Source organism: Phaenicophaeus curvirostris, chromosome 1 (genome assembly GCF_032191515.1).
Source record: "Phaenicophaeus curvirostris isolate KB17595 chromosome 1, BPBGC_Pcur_1.0, whole genome shotgun sequence".
Classification (NCBI taxonomy): Eukaryota; Metazoa; Chordata; class Aves; order Cuculiformes; family Cuculidae; genus Phaenicophaeus; species Phaenicophaeus curvirostris.
In genome coordinates, this window is record NC_091392.1 from 51,743,539 (window position 1) to 51,762,913 (window position 19,375).

A 19,375-nucleotide genomic window follows, 5' to 3' on the forward strand; every position below is an offset into this window, starting at 1 on the left:
AGCTTAAAAACGCACCCTTATCTTGTGGGAAAAACTTCAAATAATAAATAAATAAACAAATGCTTGTGATTTTCCCTATTTTTAAAGATGGAAGGAGAAGGAAGAAAGAGCCAAAATATTAGTATTTGGAAAAAACATCATCTCTAGTCATTTCTTTATATGAACACTATAAAAATACTTGTTGAAATATGTAAATTTCAAGACTGTTGCCAGGGAGTTCCTAGTATCTCTTTGTACGTAAGGTGTATTATGGGTCTCCAATTACCCTGTAGGATGCAGTGTTGCCCAATGCTGAAGAGATAACTTTGTAAATTGGTAGAATATTTTAGTCTATGGAGGGAATGATCCATAGGGACGTTTATCCTACTTGCAACTAATATGAAGACAGTTAAGAACAGTCTTCAGAATATGAGGGATATTTTCCTCAGTCTCTGATAAAAACAAATATAAGACTGACTTACTGTTACCATTAATTGCTGAGATAATCTAGTTTCATGGCCCTGAATATTTTTATGTCACAAGAATTATCTTACTGCAACTTTTTTCCTTCTCTGTTTTCCCCCATTTTTTATGCTTGATAGCAGAGCTTTCCGACTTTCTAAGTGAAGGAAGACACAGTGTTCCTAGCTTTGTATAGCCTTTAAAAATCTACCCAATCTAATTTTCTCATAACTTTTCTGCCATGAAAGCAGTAAGTTCCCTGTTTCATGCATTAACTTCTGCACACCAAAGTGTGGTATGCTTAATAACTTGTTCAAACTGATGATCTGTTAATAATGGAGAAAAATGGAATCTGGAGGAGATAATAATGAATTTGTGCTATCTCTGAAAAGTTGTAATTTCAGTATCTTTAAATGTGTTATCTGTTGTAAAAGACTTCCAGTCCTTTGCTTTCTTCATTTCAAGAGATACTTTTCTTCACCATCATAATTTCTTCTAATTCTTTTTATCAGAAATGATAGTATTATTGCAATTTATAATCAAGAGCACTATGAATTGTTTTCTTGACTCTGTGCAAATACAAAGCATGAAGTTCTGATAGACTGATAGACTGCTAATTCAAACTACTTCAAAGCCACAACATTTTTCTAAGTGTTTCCAGCTCTTATAAATTATTTGGTATGATATGTTCTCTCCCTCAGCTGAATGACTTCTCCTAGTAGTGTAAGGGAAGCTCTTACACCTATCTTGAATCTTCCAGACTGAATGCTTTCTATTTGCAATGCCTCAAATAAATAAGTTGCTGCTAGCCATGTAATACTTCATTCCAAAGCATAGTTTAAAAACAACCCTCTTTTCTGTTTCCTTGTTTTCACCTTTAATGGCAACTTTGTATTACTTTAATATACAAGACTGCCTGTGTATAGAAGGGTTTCGAGGAGAGTAATTCTATTTTGCGATATTTTGAGGACTTCAAAACATGTTTCAAGCCACTTTGAAATGTAAATAAAATATTTTTAATGGTTTTGCAGAAGCAGAGTTATGTCAACAGGTTTACTTCTAAATCAAACCCAAGCTTTTTATGTTTGGAAAGGGTTTTCTGCATAAAGAACTATTCTGTCAGAGAGAAAAAAAAAGTTTGAAGTCTCTCTTTTTCTTAAGTAAAATAGACTGGTGGTTAGGATCTTATATATATTTGTTTGTGGAGAACCAAGTATAAATATTGGATTAGTCTGTTTGGGGGTTTTCCATATTGCAGAGTGCCAAACTTTGTACATATTGTGCTAGAAGAAGTTAGGTTAAGTTTTGAGTAGTACAGCTCTGTGAAAAAACTGTAGCTGAATTCATTTCAACCGTAGCTGATTTCATTTCAGTAACCTATCTCCTAACCATGCACAGATATAGACAACTATAGCATAGGTACTAATTACTGTAAGGTTCTTCAAGGTGGAGACAAAAAATGTTTTAATATATTTAAGAACATAGAAAAAATGTAATATTTAGTTTTTGCTGTAAAAATATGGAAGTCTTGGGTCTGTTTCTTGGCTCTCAGCCTTCTTGTATGTTCCTGTATCTTCATCAGCTTGTTGCCATGACTTCCAGTCATGCATCTTGCTCAGTAAATCTCCCATGCTCATGCTGTGAGGAGAGCTGCATTTCTTGTAGGGATTTCTGCAGCAAGGGAAAACGAGAGAGACAATAGAGCTAACTGACCTTTGTGAAACATGATGAAAGCCTTAAATTACCTTAAAGAAATGATTTTTATTTATTAAGTACTCAATGTGTTATGCTTGTCCTTATTTTTATATTTGTTGTAAAAATGATCAGTAATTGCACCTAAAAAAACTCCCAACCAACACCATGTCAGATAGTTTTTTAATCTTTCATTTAAATGTAGTATACAATACTACCTGAAATTAAATAACAAAAATAACATCATTCTACACCACCCGTCCTTTGAATGTATCTATAGCTGAGGAAATGATCATATTGAAAAACTACTGGAAATTTCCAAGAAATTTTGTGTTTGTGTTGACAATTTTTTTTCCTGAGTGCTTTTCCAATGTTTTCTTGCAGTAGGTGAATATACAGAAGACATTGCTGAATTTGCAAATAGTTGGGCTGTGCAAACCTCAGATGACATAGCTTGTGTACCTACTGCCTCAGATTTTTCCAGTCCTTGCTCAGCTGATGCAGAATCCACTGAGGTAAATTAATTATTTTCAACATGTGTCTGTGTGTATATATCCTTTTTTTCCCCTTAACCTTCACTGCCTAGTGATGGTAAAGAATCTAGCTGTATGCATCACATTGGAAAGAAAGCCTTAAATGGATTGAAGCTTTGGGAAAGGGAAGATTCTCATCAGGACTGTTGCTAAGGAATGTCTGAAGATCTTCAGATGTTTAGCTTAGAAGTATAAAAACTCAGAGAAGATGTGCCAAGTGGCACAGGTCTGCTGGCATTGCTCTTCATTGTATTAAACTTGGGTTTGGTTTCCAGTCCTAGCATCTATACTCCATTATTTTGGAAACTGAAATACAGCAGAAGTCACATGCTTGGTTTGTGCTGAAACAAAATGCTTTTTTTAACGTTTCACGCTCTTTCATCCCAGCTGCTTTAGGAGCAGCATGCTATCAAGCCAGCCTAGTGAGAGAAAACATATTTTGGGAAAAATAATTAAGGAGATATAACAATAAACTGAGACTGTAAGATTCTCAAATTTTAATGGGGATATAAAGGACCCTAGAATAGAGAAACAAAGCTAAAAAGAATTATGCGTGTTCCGAAAGTATTTGCTAACTGTTGTTTACTGATTCTCCTTAATGCACAGGACATATTCTTCAAGTGCCAAATATTCCTACAGTTTCCTTTTCTCAGCTGTCATGAGAGCATAGATCCATATTCTTACATTTCTAGCTGTATAAATGATCTTTGCAGGTAAGACTGGAATTCTTGTGTATTTATTATTGATACATGAAATGAATGTTACTTTTTCATTTGAGACCAGAACCAAGCAGCATTGAGGGAAATTAGGAGGAACCAAATTCAAGGCAAAAGAGATGGGATTTCTCAGTGAGTGATTTAGAGTGGAAATAAAGGGCAGAGAACCAGCATACCTAGAGAGAATTTGATTGCTAAATGCTTACATGGATTCAAGGAAATACTAGACAAATACATGGAAGAGGATCACTAACAGCAGAAGAGAGGTTGCTAATCACAAAAAATCCTAAAGCCTGCGGTTCTGAATCAAAAATACACGGGAATAATACTAAGGGGAAATATCAATTGTACTGGAGGAGATGTACCATTTGTCCAACAGTTGAACTGTTTTTTATGGGCAACCATTATAGTTCAAATTAGAAGAATTTAAAAAATTATTTATTTAAGTTCAGGGTTGGCTTTGGAGGGAGCTATATTTCCTCAGTGGCTGGCATCATATGCAGACTGGTGGTTTTTCCTTAGCTCTCCAGAATCCCGTTTAATTCTTGTCAGTCATTGAAGTGTAATTGAATGTCTGGAGTGTAATTGAATAGAGGGCTGAGCAGTGTACCACTTCATTTTTAGCAGAGTTTTTAAATTAAGAAGTAATTGTCATAAATAGCAGGATTTTTTGTATGGCATTCTGAAAGTATAATCAATTAAAAAAAAAACCATACAGAAAGGATTACAAGCCTAGAAGTAAGAATCACTCAGTAGCATCCATTGCAACTTGTTAGTTAATTTTTGATGAAATTCCAGTTTTCTGCTTTGACATTAAGTCAAGATAGAAGAATCTGTGTTTGTAGGCAACTCTCAGAAGTGTGCTTCCCGGAGTTTATGATCCGGACATGGATTTTTCTGAGAGAGGAGATGAGTTGCCTCTGTACAATATCTCTGTAACTCAAGGGTTTATTGTGACTTTTTCTTAGCAAAAGAGGAAAAATGAAAAGCAAATTTTCAAATTTGATACTGAATCACTGTCATGCTGTTAAGGCAGATATTATTTTTGTCAATATTCATGTGTGTTGATGTGAATTGTGTGAATGTTAAAAACCCTTAAGAAATTTTCTGCATCTCAGAACCTCATTAATTGAGGCTTATTTTGCTTATAAAAGAGACCTCTCTTCTTGTGGCTTAGTGTCACTTAATAAGTTTCTTGTGGGGCCGTAGTATATGCCAAGTATTCTTTTTATTAAGACTCATTTAATTGGATTAGATAAGGAGAGCTGGAAAGACTCTGATCACTGTAACAAAGAGTATAGTGGTGTTCAACTTGATAACAGATGTGTTGAAAGCAGAATACAAACACAGTATAATATATTCTTGCAAACACAGTATACTGTGTTCTTAAGACTATTAATTTTGGAAGCATGACCTTGTGTGCCGAAAGATGAACTCAGCTGATCTGTCACAGTAATGCTTATAATAGAAATGTTGTGTTATGACTAGTTCATTTTGGCATCAAGTCCTCCACAGTGAGTGATGGGAGTCATTAGACTTCCATGGAAACAGAAGATTGGTGGTATATCGCCTAACGTGACTTGCATCTGAAAAAATTTGAGCTTACCTAAACACTGATGAATGTCTCTTTACTTGATCCTGCAAAAGTGCACTGTACAGCTTCTTCTGTATAGACTAAGGCCACAGATAATGTCATGCTGTAAGTCCCTGAGACTGTCTGTAGTATTCAGTAGATAATGCTTCTGATGCCAAGCACTGCAGCACAAGGTCAGGAGTCCACCAACAGTGTTCTCCCCTAAGTTCAAGGACTGACAGACACTTGGAAACTTGCTTATTACTGGGACCAGAATACCTTTTATCAGTGTAGGTCAGTGTTTCCACGTCACACTGGGGGTAGAGGGCCTGAAATGTGGATCTTGAGGCTGTTGGGTTGTCCGCTCTCTTCAATACAAGGTTGTGTTTCTCTTTCATCATAAGCAGAATTTATCTTTTCTTGTAAGAAATTAGTGGTTTTGTTCGTTGTGGCAATATTAAAATGAAATAACTTTTTGTAAGATCAGATGATAAAAATACAACAGTGTATTCAATATAGCTTGTACCTTATTTTCACTGTGTGTTGTTACGACTGAGTGGTGTCAGCTACATGTGAAATACCTTGTGCAATGTCCCATGGCAGAATTTTGTAGATAGGTTTTGAGTTCCTTCATTATTACTTTGTTTTATCATTTCAGAGCGGACAATGATGAAACATACTGCAGGGCAGTGACAGAATACGCTAGAGCATGCTCTCACGCTGGGTCCCCAGTGCGGGACTGGAGGGATGACTTTCCTGCCTGTAGTAAGATTCTTTAATAATGCATACTATGTGACCTTTGAGATACCCCATGTATCCGTTTCAAATAATTCCATCTTGACAACATTTGTCACTATAGGATTCACACCTGATACTGCAGAAGATCAGCCAGTGTCACTGTTGCTGGTGAACAATGAAGACAACGACTTTCTAGAGGAATATTTTAATTCCACTATGATATGATATAAATCTATATGAAATTAATGTTTCCACAGATTGGTTGAAACATCATGTATGTTGATCATATTCTAGGACAAAGAACAAGCATCTGTGGAGATCTGATGTTATCCCTCTTCCCAGATGACCTTTCAAGCCTCTACTGACTCTATAACAGAATTAATACAATTATTAATTCAGCTCCTTATAGTTGTCACTACCTATCAATTGCAGTTCAGTCTCATGCATAAGACTTGAACTAGTTGAGCCATGAGCACATCTTCCCCCATCACAAACACTATAACTTCTTTTGGAGGGATGATGTAAGAATTTGGTAAAGAAAGACTTAAATAATGATGAGAGATTCAGCATGGTTCATCAGTCAAAACCTCTCTAAACAATCCATTTTACCTGATTGGAATAATTACCTATACCAGAAGTGCTGCACAACTATTTATTTGAGAGAGAGAAAGATTGTCCAGTGTAGAAAGAGAAATTGCACTAATATTCAATGTACTATGTATTTTTTCTAGCTGAGAAGTGTGAAGACAGCTTTGTGCATCGTGACTGTATCAGTTGTTGTCCACCAACCTGCACATTTGAAAAAGATTGTCTTGGCAGTAACCTACACTGCTTAGATGGTTGTTACTGCCCAGATGGTAAGTACTGTCATTTTTTTTTGTGAAAGGTTATGTGTAAAGCTAAAATCCAGTGTCATAATTACGTTGTCTAAATAGACGTTTCTTAAAGTTAAAGCCTGAAAACATGAACATTGTAAATCCTGCTCTAACTGTTGTTACTCTCTTTGTGATTCTTCCTTTTATAGTGTTGTAGACACTTAATGGTGTTCTAAACATTCTCTAGAATACAAAGATGGCTTAGAATGAAATATCAATTAAAATGTGGAGCCATCACTAATGCTTGCTACAATAAGATACTGTGTAGGTTTAATCAACTTTATTTGAATTATTCAAAAAACAAATTGAGGGTTTATTAAAACAGTGTTATGCCCTGTACAAGAAAACAAACTTCCTGAGACCTGTACACAATAAAAATTAGGGACTGAACTATGAACAGTCCTGTTCTAGAAGGATTAAAGATTATGTGACCTGAGTCTGTACAGTTTTACGTGCTTAAGGCAGACATATTTCATAAAGCAACTATTCAGAGTGACGACTGCTTTGAGAGAGTTTCACTGTTCATCACTCTGAGCTCCATGCACCTGCTGGACAACTCTTTTTGCTGGTTCCTAGCTAGGACTGTTGAGATCACATTTTGGCAGATTTGAATGGTTGAATCAGATGGGGGAAGGACAGTGATCTGGAGCTTATTAATTTCTCTTTTAATGTCATTTATTAATTTCTTTCCCAATAGGTCTCATTATGGAAAATGGAACTTGTATCTCTGTGTCAAATTGCCCTTGTGTTTATCATGGAACTACCTTCCCTGTAGGCTCAAAAATTGAACAAGAATGTAGCAACTGGTATGTGAAAGCCTCATATCTCCATTCCTCCCCCTGTGACTGCCACCCCTAGTTATTTTATCATCATAGTTCCACTTATATTTTAAAGAATACTGAGTACATTTAAAGAATAGTGAGTATCTGTTTTACAGTCTGGGCCTTGTGTATCACTAAGCTATGCAGGCTAGTGTGAATTCAAGACATAATTATTAGCTTTAAGCCAATCTTTTTGCTGAAGATAAGAACATTGCATTTCTGTGTTTTATGATTTTTCTTTTTAGTATTTGTACTGGTGGCGTTTGGAACTGCACTGACCATGATTGCCCAGGTATCTGTATTTCATTGTTCTTTTATCTCCTCAGTGAATGGAAAGTATAAACTTTTCAGAAGATAACAGAACCAAATATAACACAAGGTCTTAGTATCTAATATAAGAAGAAAGATTAAACGGATGGAGGCTGAGAGTAGCAATGGGCCAGCTGGGGTGAAGCTGTGAACTGCCTGACTACACTCATCTTAATCTTCCCATTTGCTTCCCTAAATCAGTGTGTTACATCCACCTTTAGTTGCCTGTATCTTGTTTATACTTCATGTTCTTTGGGGCAGGCGGTTTATTTCTACTACCCATGCAGTACTTAGGCCAGATTCAAGGTTCTCCTCACTTCTAGGAGCAATTGTAATGCAAATAATAAGAAAAAACATCATTCTGATGCTCAGCGTGCTGTCTTGTAACAACAGCTCGTGTCTGGATAATCTTTATCTTTAAAGATTACGTGTCTCTGTAACAAGTTGCTCAGAGGAACATGCAGTAGTCAGGTAGTGAAACTCCCTCGACAGTTCTGTATCTTAGAACACATTACACTATGAAATTTGTGAGAGAGAATTTTTTATGAATTAAGGAGCACCCCCTATGAACGAGGTAATAAACAAGGCTTAACAGTTAGGCTTGATAGGGTGGATCTGTGTGTAAACCAGATGATACTGAAAACCACTCCATATGTCTTATGTGTATTGGTGCCTGAGGGAGTATTAATTATGACTACTCTAGTCTGGTCTTAGGGACTGAATGCCTGTTAGTAGTGGCAGCAGGTTAGATGGGCTCCCACAGAGCACCTCCTGCAGTTCATGTGATTTGACACTGCCCTGTGGTGTGAATGGAAGTGCAGTAAGTGGGGATGTGCTGGAGACTTGCTTCAACAGTGCAGTCCTAATATGAGCTGAAAAACAAATATATATGTGCCCTGCGGACAAACACCTGCAGCCTCTTCATGCCTGTGGCAGCAAGCAGTGCCATAGTACCTAGAAGAGCAGAGAAAGAAGCTTGTCCTCTTTCACACTTGGTCATGCCAAAAAGTGATGAGGAAGAAGATTCTAGGAAATTTCAGAGCTGTAATTAAAAAGCTATGATGTGTTTTAGAGAACTCATAACTCAAAGGTATCTCACCTTGTTAGAACCAAAATGTGCTGCACTTTGTTGTGTGCAACATGGGATGTAGAGATGTATACAACATATTTTATTTCCAAATGCCATAATAAATAGATTAAAGTTAGCCTGGATTATGTGCTTAGAAACAGGGAGAAAATGTCTTATTTATCTCTTTTCCATCGTTTGCAGAATAACAATACGTTCTTATGTAAGTAAACATTCTTGTTTATCCTTTTCCTCTCAAGCTGAGTGCTCCATCATGAGTAGCTCTCATTTCACAACATTTGATGGCCGTCATTTTACTTTTCTTGGGATTTGCCAGTACATTTTGGTAAAAGGCACTGGGAAAAACAAATTCACAATCACTTTACAGAAAGCACCTTGTGGACAGGTAAGTCACATTCTTGTTTAACATTTACAACAAGCGTGTATATCCATACTTCAGGTGATCTTCTGTAGATTCTACTGTAAACTACTGGGTTATGTTTAACAGAAAAATATCATAAATAGAAACCATTTTGCAGCTTTTTTAAAGTGATTGTATTGCAAAATGTTGTATTGCCTTTTGTAAAATTAATTGCATCTTCAGAGGGATAAAGTCTAAAGAGTTACTAATTTGTGCACATTAAACAAGTATATATATCTTTGATTATGGTAAAAACAGGTGTCTTAGACTTTAGAAATCTCTTGCTAGCAGCACTGAAAAGTTTTAATACACTGAGAGTTAGGCAAGAGGTTGTTTTGGTAGCTTTGGATTTTTATTTGATACAATACAGCGTATTTCACTTGTTAGAACAATGCCTTTTAGAAAACTCTTTAAGAGACTAGCCACAACACTTACTTGTTTATAAGTATTTAACAACAAGTTTTAGAAACAGAGGTGCTTAGAAAAAGTACTTATCTGCAAGACTGGATTTAATGATGTTATTTGTCACTTAGGCTTTCAGGAGCTTTTCTTTTTCTGAGACTGTGACTCACAGCTGCCCATATGCTGAGTGCTGGGATGCCTGAGCTTATCAGTAGGGAGTGACATACTGAAGCTGCCCTACTGTGGGTCTCTCTCTCATGAAAGCTACCTGGATGGTTCTTGAAAATGATAGGTGTGAGTTAGTTTATGCGTCAAGATTTTTTTATACTTAGATAATTATAAATTATTTAACATAATTCTGGGGAAATTATTTCCTATTGTCTGCAGTCAGAGATCAAGACTAGGTTTCAAAGTGGAAGAGAAGCACAGTGTGTACAGTAGTTTTTTTTCTCCTGCATCACTGCATTTGAGGTCTCGTTACACCAGATTGATAGAGATGAAGTCAGGCTATTGCTCAAACACTGTTAAACCCAGTAATGAGGAGTAACCAGACCGTGCACGTATGGCCTTTTGAACCCATTATCAGTACTAGACTGTCATAATAGCCAAAATGTATTCTCCTTGCTCTTATATTCATACGCAATATTTTATTATGTTTTGGGTGCACTGTTCAGTGCTTTCAGTGATAGTTTACAACTGATTTACCTGATGACAGTTCTGGTATTTCCTTTCTATACAATGGCTTCCCCCCTGTTTATTTTTGCTTTCCATGGTGATATTAATGTCTTTGCCTGGAGCAATGCCTGTTTCTAATGGTAAAAATTGTTTCTATTTAGAACTTTGACCATGCCTGCATTGAGTCTGTAACACTAGTTCTTGAAGACGATGTGAATAAACAAGTAACTCTCACAAGATATGGTCAAGTACAAACTGGCCCTAACCAAGGTTTTAACCTAAATGGTAAGAAATGCATGGACTAGAATATTACCAGGGTTCACATCCTTTCTTTTACATGCTTCAAAGCTTTTTAATAATATCTGTCTATGAAAAAGGGATTTCTTCAAATAAACCTTGTGAAATGTACAATCACTTACTTCTTCTTAATAATTGTTCTAGAAATGTACTTTTTCAGCCTGTGAAATGGAGTTCTTCATTATGCCCTTACTTCTCTGCATTTCTTATCTTTCAGAGTACCTAGAAATTCCACCCATTTTGTTTTTGTTTAGGGGGGAGGAGATAAGAAAATAAGGCAGTTGAAGTTATCTTGATAGTGATGTTAAGGACTAGCTTGATTAAAGCTTTTTGGAATAAATAGCATGGAATAGAATCCATGTGCTCTATGGGATCTATGTTGCTTTCAGAGCTGACTTACATTATGATTTCAGGCAGATTACTTCACCTTTTTGGGTGATAGTAAAATAAATCAACCTTAAAATGATTTTATAAAATGAAGTGCTGTAAGTGGAAAAGTATTTTGCATTTTACACAGGTCAGTAGTAAATTCTTACTGGATTTTCAGTGTCTTTCAGTAAGAGCAAAGTGGTAGTTCCCCTTTACTTTCCCAGACTAGCAAATCAGAACTTAGGGAGTTCTGTGCTAGCGGCTGCAGCTATGTCTTTTCTTCATCAAGATGCTCCAGTTATACACAGTTCTGCTTTGGGCATTTGCAGCTTCCTATCACAATGATTTTCGCAGATTAGCTGTATTTTCAGCTATGTTTGAAGTTGTGCTTTATAATTCCAGTGATAATTGCATTTTACATCTTTTGAATCAATCCCCATTCGCTTTCTAGTCTGCTTTCATGGTCTGTAACAAATAAAATCTATGAAAAATACTTTGGTGTCCCATTCTTGATAATGGGGTGTTAAGTCTTATCAATTAAGAACATCTTTAAGTTCACAGAATCGTTTTATCTGAGTCTTCTCAGTTTATGCAGCTAAGTGTGTGTGTGTGGTGCATTCGTAGAGGCTGCTAGTGAAGGTAGATCTGCTTTAACCCTGCAGCTGCAACTAGCCCAACAATGTCTAGTGAATGAATGCTCTGACTGTGAAATTTCCATTTCCTCACATAATGGATTTGCTGGGAAGGAAAGCTGGGAATTTGAGAGGGCCTTAGTTCACATGCAAGCTAAGAACAGAACTTTATATATGTCATATCAATAGTAGCAGAAGACACCTTCAATCTGAAGATTGCAATACACTTTACAGGCATCTGTTAGTTAATCTTATAACATCCCTGGGGGCTAAGAAACACGTGGTTTCTTGTTTTGTCTTATTGCCAGAGGCATGCTGTTGCATTGCTTTCTTCTAAAAAGAATGAAATGTGAGAGGGGTTTCTGGGTAACCTGCAGGTACAGAAAGATAAGGGATTTTTCACCGTTGACAGTAGTTGCAATTCCTGATTTGTCTTGCTAATGAAAAAGATACGTAGTCTCATAAATGCAGATGGAGAATGGGTGAGATTATTTGGATACAGGTCAGGTTGTGCATAGTTTCTCATTCTGTATCTGAGTTTTCAAAATCTGTTTTTTTAAGGGCTAAATTGATACAACCTGAAACTTGCATTTCAGTGACTTGATTTCTTTTTTTCTTTTGCTATGTGCAGGGGCTATTGAAATTCAGAATGTATCTTCTTTGTTCATTCTACTGAAAACTAGTTTTGGTTTGAAGATACTATTTGCTAAAGATGGAGAGAGAATCTATGTTCAAGTTAATGTCAGCTGGAAGAGAAGAACACTGGGACTATGTGGAACATACAATGGGAATTTAAGAGATGATTTTCTGTAAGTTGCATGTTGTACATTTAGACTGTGTTTAATAACAATGAAAGGTTTTATTTGGTGTAATAATCTGATTATTTAATTTCATTATTGTGCTCATATTTTATTAAACGAATATAAAATCTTTTCATTAAAATGTTAGCCTCTTTCAAAAATATGTAACTCATAAATGTAGCAAAGTCATTCTAGAAAACTACTATATTTTTTATAGAAGTTATTGGACAATAATATTGTTTGAACAAACTTTTTTTCCCCCTCCCTGTTAATCCCTTACCATCAAAGCAAATACATGAGCACTGACAAAAAGAATTGATGATAATACTGGTAGTGTCCTCACTTGATTAACACTTACTACTGCTTGATTTTTTTTTCCACATCACGTTTTAAAGGAAAAAAAATATTCTGAACCACAGTAACAGTTTCAGTAGAAAGGCACACTTTCCTTACTCTTTGACTTAATATCCTCTGAAGTCCCTCAAGCTAATAATATCACAAAACCTTTCAGGAAATAATAAAAATGCTCTTGAAATACTTCATGAAAACCAGCACCAAAATGCAAGCAGCCCCTGCCAGAAGACTCGAATTAGCTAATAGGTCAAGTTTTTGACATTTCACTGAATGAAAACTCAAAACCAGGCTGAGTTGTGCTCTCATTAATACTTCCTCCTGATATCAGAGTACTTGAATTAAGCATAATTGAGGACAGACTTTAAATGTAAGACTATCTTTTGCATGAATAAAATATAGAGGAAAAAGATTCACATGCTTTCTCTATCATTATACCTCAGATGGGAATTCTTTTGACACACTGAATGTTCAACGTGACTATGAAGCCAAGCCTTTTTGATGTAATTGCATCTTCACCCTTGTAGTCCATAAGAACAGTAGGACACTTGCAGTGCTGATCTTTTCCTTTTCAGTTCTCCAGTAGGTATGATAGAAGGGACACCACAACTTCATGCCAATGCATGGAAGGTTTCCTCAGCTTGTTCTATACCTATCAATATTCCTGTGGTTGATCCCTGCAACATCAATCAGCAAAATGGTATGTTTTTATACGGGAGTCTAGAATCAGCTATACCTTACTATTACGGAATATTTTTGTTTTCTCTGTGAATGGGTTGCACATACATGCATTTCGGCTTCAGTTTGAGATGTGCACTCTTTCTTTCCTTTTTCTTTTTTTTTGGCAATGACCATTCTTTCCATACGTTTAGCATGTAAAATGAAGTCAGTCCCTTGTAAATACAAGACAATTGATCATTTAATGCTGGATGTGGTGGGTATTTGTAGACTGACAAAGAAAGTACAGGAGAAAGTGTTTTGCTGCGGCAGTGTTCAGATCAAAAGTTTTGTCTCTGGTTTCTCCATGCATGTTGCATTGAAAGTTTCCTTATCCTCCATTTATGCTCTCTGACACAAACTGATGCAACCAGTCTGAGATCTGTGGATTTCTTCAAATTCCTGAGTAAATGTTTAGTTTTGGCTTGTTGATGTTCCTATGTTTTGCACTGAACTTTCACTGTCTCCTCTTTTCCAAGTTGCTGCTCTTTTCAATTAATGAAGACAATAGGCAGACAGTTGTTGCCAATTCTGACAGAATTTAGTCTAATTTTTTTAATACTTCAGCCATAAGGCTTCATTAAGGGTGTGGGATATGGCCATATTTAGAGCCTGTGGGAACAAGCCTAGAATAACCATAAACCTTTAAGAATCTGTTGCATTCTAAGACTTTTTATGCCTTTAGCATTGAATGACTTCTAAAGCAGTACACCTTAGACAAGTTAGCTCTCTCAAAGATACTTCATGCCTCACCTTCTATTCTGCTTTCTCAGTGAAGGTGAAGTTTGACATGAACGTAAGATGCTCAGAGCAGGGGAGTGGGCTAGAAGACCGACCTTCTAAGGTCTCTTACAGCCTGATTTTTCCTGTGATCCTGTAATAGTCAGTGGAAAAAACTTTCCCTAAAGAAGTGGTTCTGCCCCGTGCCACCACCTGTGCTAAGCTGGCACAAGCATTTTTTCCAGGCCTGTGATGATCTTAATCTGATGAAACTGATAAAGAAATGATTGCGGTTTTTAAAACTTATTTTGTCTGGTTTTCAACCAAGTCAAGTTCATTCCTTAAGTCTAATTTACTGCGAGACTCCAGAAATTCTTATTTCAGTGTATGCATGAACAGGAAGGATGAAGGGAAGGACGCTCTTTTAGCAGGAAACTGGCATTATGATGTTCCTGAGATATTCTGCCACTTGTAGCATATGCCTCAGTGGGAGGAGGAGGGTCTGTTGGCACTAGAAGGCACGTGGCCAGCTTGGGACTTGTACGCCCCTGAGCTCAGTTTGTAATGCTTCCTGAGTCTGCATGCCAAGAAGTATATGGCCATTGCTGATTTCAAAGCTAAATGAAACGACAAGTAGGAAAAAACCCATTCCAAGCTTTGGAGTACTTTTCTAAATAACTCTTTTGAAATATATTCTTTTGCCACTTATGTTTTCTGCAGTACTAGAGGAAGGCCTAACTACTTTTATATAGCTATTTTTTGTCTTAAATGGTGTGGCTGAGGGAGTTGCTTACAGAAAGACATTGTATAGAAGCTTTTATTGCACAACTGGCAATGTTTGATGTCAATATCCTGCACTATTCATTTGACTAACTGATATTTTAAAATGGGTATGACTAAAACAATGTTACCTTCTCTTAGCTGGGTATGCATCTCACTGCGATATCATCAATCAAGAAGTTTTTGCTCCCTGCCATGACTACATCAGTCCAGGATTATACTACCAGCTCTGTCGCTTCGATGCATGCAAATGTGGAAGCAGCTGTTTGTGTAATGCTTTGGCACACTATGCTTATGTTTGTGGCAAGCATGGGGTCATTGTTGACTTCAGATCTCATATTTCTTACTGTGGTGAGTAACATTTGTAGAACAGAGTATCTTGTAGAAATACATAAAATCCTACAAATATCATTTGCTCCACAAATTACAGGGATTAATCTTTTTTGCTGGAAACTAGAAATTTTGCCATGGGCTAGTGACCTACTGGGGAGAACACTATCAGCCTTTACATTAGCACCTGAGGTGGGAACTCTGAGCTGTCTCACAGAAGGATGCCTGTCCTTTTCTGTTGGCTACAGAGAGAATTTAAATTTCTTACTTTGAACTCCTAAGTCATGTGGAAGTCCCTGTTAGGCTGAAGTAGTCAGGGAGTGGCAGGAGCAGGGCTATTCTGTAAGGAAAGGCAAACTGGGGTGGCAGGGGCTCTTCAAGGTGAGCATGGCAAGGTGGGAAGTGATTTGCCAAGTTGGAATATACAGCAATGATTTATAGCAAATCATTTCTAAACCATGGAATAATGCCTCAACCTTAACTGGGCCATTCTTCCTCTCTTGGAATCCTGAGTTACTAGACAGATGCATCCACCACAAACACATACACTCACTCACTCACTCACTCACTCTTAACATGCATAAAGGATAGACACCTATTGCTTACAAAATAGACAACTCCAGCCAAGGAATATGCTAACAGAAACCCACTTCAATCTAAACATTTCTAAGAAATCAGTAAAATAGCATATTTTTCTAACACATTTTAACTCACCCCAGTGCATCATAAGATCATTTTGCTTTGCTATTTTGCACTCCCATGATATACTACTTTGTTTTTCTGTTTTTCACATTTTAAGAATATGTTGTTCTCCCTTCTCTCTCCCTCTCTCTCTGCTCCAGCTGTGATGTGTCACAGTGGTATGCTTTATCATCAGTGCTCTTCATTTTGTAAACACTCCTGTGCTTCACTTTCTATGGCAAATATCTGTGGTGATGACTGTGCAGAAGGATGTAATTGTCCTGATGGGAAATATTTTGAGGAGTCAGTCAACTTTTGTGTATCAATGTAAGTCAAAAGATATTAGAATGTGTGCGTAGGTACATTTTCCTCTTTCTGGCAAGATTTAAAGTATTTTTTCTGCTGTTTCCCTCAAGATGTAGTCTGTCTAAACAGTATAGCAAGCAATACGTGAAGATTTCATATCCTTTCGAACTAGTGGGGCCTCTTTTGCTACTATGCATACAGCCATCTACCACACTTCAGAGAAGACATGTCACACTGCTTTAGAGAAGGTTGATGAAACTTTTTTAATTAATTGGGGAAAGTATTTTCACATGCAAATCTTGTTTTTAACACTTAAAAAAACCATGAAAAGGAATCTGTGAGTAGGAATCCTTAAAATCAGGGGTACTATGGAGAGAGTGGCTGGGAGTATCTTTTTTCTGTCCCACAATATAAACCCCTTAAGTTCAATGAAAGACAATAGTTCTTGTACACTGTGGACCAAAATTTTACAGCTTACCACCATGGGGAGTTACTGAGATCAGGTACTGAATTAAAAATGAATGAATATTTTTATAAATGTCAAGATTATACAGATTATTGCTGTTCATTGTGACCTGTATTTTGGCAAGATGAGTAATGTTGATACTGTAGGTATAAACACTGTTTCAAAATATTCAAGAATGTGTTGTAACTTGACTTTCCCATATTTTTGCATAGTTTCTAGGGAATTCAGTTGTTCTCTCACATCTGGCTCTTACCACAAAGTTAATAGATTTTGCTATGATAATTCCTCTGTTCTGTGATTTTGTCAGTACTTTGAAAGGGAACTATATGTTGTACTCTTCCCATAACTGGAAAGAAAAGTTCCTTTCTATAACACTAATGCACAGAAACAGCAAGTAAATAATCTGGAAAATGAGGAAAATTCTGGCCTTGGTGAAGACAGGGAGAGTTTTTCCATTGACTTCCATACAGACAGAATGTCATCCTTCAATATTTTGCCTTTAGAAGTATATTGTAAATGTAAATTAAAAGATAAATTTAATGAATTATTGATAAACATTGATTTAATGAATTATAATGCCTGCTTATCATAGTAGCTTGATAAACAGAGTGTACTACATCCCGCTTCATTTTGCTTTTGTATTTGGATGCACATTCTTTTAACAGATCTGCTTGTCATTGTCATTACAAGGGCAAGGTCCTCCAGCCTGGAGAAAACTTTCCTACACCAACAGGCTCCTGGTAGGTTTGAGCACCAAGAATTTTATCTTTCATGTGTCACAGTTTGGATGCTACTCAAGAGCCCTGAGAATTTTTTCACATAGAATGAAGGTCTGTTGTATCAAGATTTTATTTTTGTTACCCACTTAGTAAAAAGGGAGTCTAATGTAAATTGGATTATGTACCTGCATACCTTATAACAACAGGATACTTGAAAAACTCTGTAAGCCAGGGACTAAAGAGTATCTCAAAACACACACATGAACCATGTCGTTCTATTTTGGAAAGTCTTTCAAACAATGGCTTGTAGGGAGCTACCTTTGTGTCATTTTGTATTATTAATTCATGATGGAATCCTGACTTTGCTGAAATAAATGGGGAAACCTCCCATGTTTCCTGGTCAAATGTTCATTTTACAAGAAAAGACCTCAACCTGCTGATTTAAAATTATGTCTGTTACTTGAATGTCAAGGTTGGCTCTTGCTGAGGTCTTATATATTATAGTTGTTATAACTGAAGCTTAGTGATCATGTAGCTGAAGAAGTGAGAGTATGGACTTCATTTCTCTGCCATTGCTATGCCTCTCCAGTGCTGTTTTTTTCACAGTTTTTTTTTTTCCTAAGGAAGAGTTAAAGTTTCTAAGGAAGAGTTAAATTTCTAAGGAAGAATTTAAGAGATTGGGTTAAGTTGTGTTATCTTTTTTGGCATGACAGCTACAAAACAACTGCCCTTTGCATAAAGATTGGTTTGCTTTTCTTTTTACCAGTCAGTGCTTGAATGGAAAAGTGAAATGTATTGAAGCCTCTACAGAAAATACAGGTGAATAGTCATTTGATTTTCTCCTTGTATGTATTTTTGTAATCGAATGCTTAATCATAGAATCATAGAATAGTTTGGGTTGGAAATTAGGAGGTCAGGAGCGCAAGTTCCTTGTCTTTTTATTTCTCTGTAGCACAAATTGTACTACTAAGTCACTTTGTTTTTTTGGTTTTTTTTATGTTTCCAAACACATGAGGTGTATCTCAGTATGTTCTCATGAGAATACCTAGAATTAAGCTTGTTTTCTACTTTGATTTCTAGGAAGTAATTTTTTTAATGAATTTCTTATGGATCTACAAGGGAGTTCAGTATATTGAAAACTCTGCCACTTCTAGGATTCTGTCTACCTAAAGATAATGACTTCATCTTCAAGCCTGGGCTGGGTGTCATATCCAGGGTTCATAGATCCATATGCTTAATATCAAGCCTTGTTTTTTTTACATTAAAATATATTTTAGATCTGTAATACAAATGAAGATATAGACTTTTATTCAGATTGTACTCTTACGTGTCCTCTAATGTATGCTAGCTGCATGTTAAAATAAACAGATTGTGAATGAAAACAAATAGAAAAACTTCAGTGTAAAGGAGCAGTTGATCTTATTTAACCTGCATTTTGCATTTTAAGTTCACATATGCCCTGAAGGAAAAATCTACTATGACTGCAGATCTCCTGTGCCTGGATTACCAGCAGCAGGTGTGAATTGTGAGATCTCCTGTGCAAACCTTGCAATGAACTTCTCCTGTGTCCCTTCACCACCCTGTGCAAGTGGCTGCATTTGTCCCCCTGGGTAAGCTTTGGCAGAACAACCTGGAGCACAAGCTGTATACACATTTTCCCCAGTATAACTCTGTATGATTTTTTTTTCTGTTTAAATTCCAGTGGTATCACACCTCTAATTTTGAAACTATTGTTCTATAAATTGTTGCAGACATACAATCACCGTTAAAAGATCAAGTCTTTCTTTTGTCTCTTAGAGCCCTTTTCTCCCTCCTGCTGGTGTAAAGCTCCATGCTATAATGCTTCCTTACTTGGAGTCCCAAAGCTTCTCCATCCTGAGACTATGATTCCATGAGATATCCAGCTTGCTGCCAGTCCAAATGACGGGTATTTGGGACTGTTTGG

The 19,375-nt window shown here is 36.6% G+C and overlaps 1 protein-coding gene across 1 annotated transcript in view; it reads left to right on the plus strand.

Moving 5' to 3' along the window:
* Nucleotides 1-19,375, plus strand: part of OTOGL (otogelin like) — a 91,800-nt gene that overhangs the window by 13,222 nt on the left and 59,203 nt on the right. Inside the window, 15 exon segments of the mRNA XM_069857968.1 lie at nt 2,518-2,648; nt 3,273-3,379; nt 5,614-5,720; nt 6,425-6,550; nt 7,266-7,374; nt 7,635-7,681; nt 9,025-9,170; nt 10,424-10,547; nt 12,192-12,369; nt 13,287-13,411; nt 15,070-15,279; nt 16,101-16,266; nt 17,377-17,451; nt 18,197-18,249; nt 18,878-19,040. Coding sequence (XP_069714069.1) covers nt 2,518-2,648; nt 3,273-3,379; nt 5,614-5,720; nt 6,425-6,550; nt 7,266-7,374; nt 7,635-7,681; nt 9,025-9,170; nt 10,424-10,547; nt 12,192-12,369; nt 13,287-13,411; nt 15,070-15,279; nt 16,101-16,266; nt 17,377-17,451; nt 18,197-18,249; nt 18,878-19,040 — 1,867 coding nt within the window.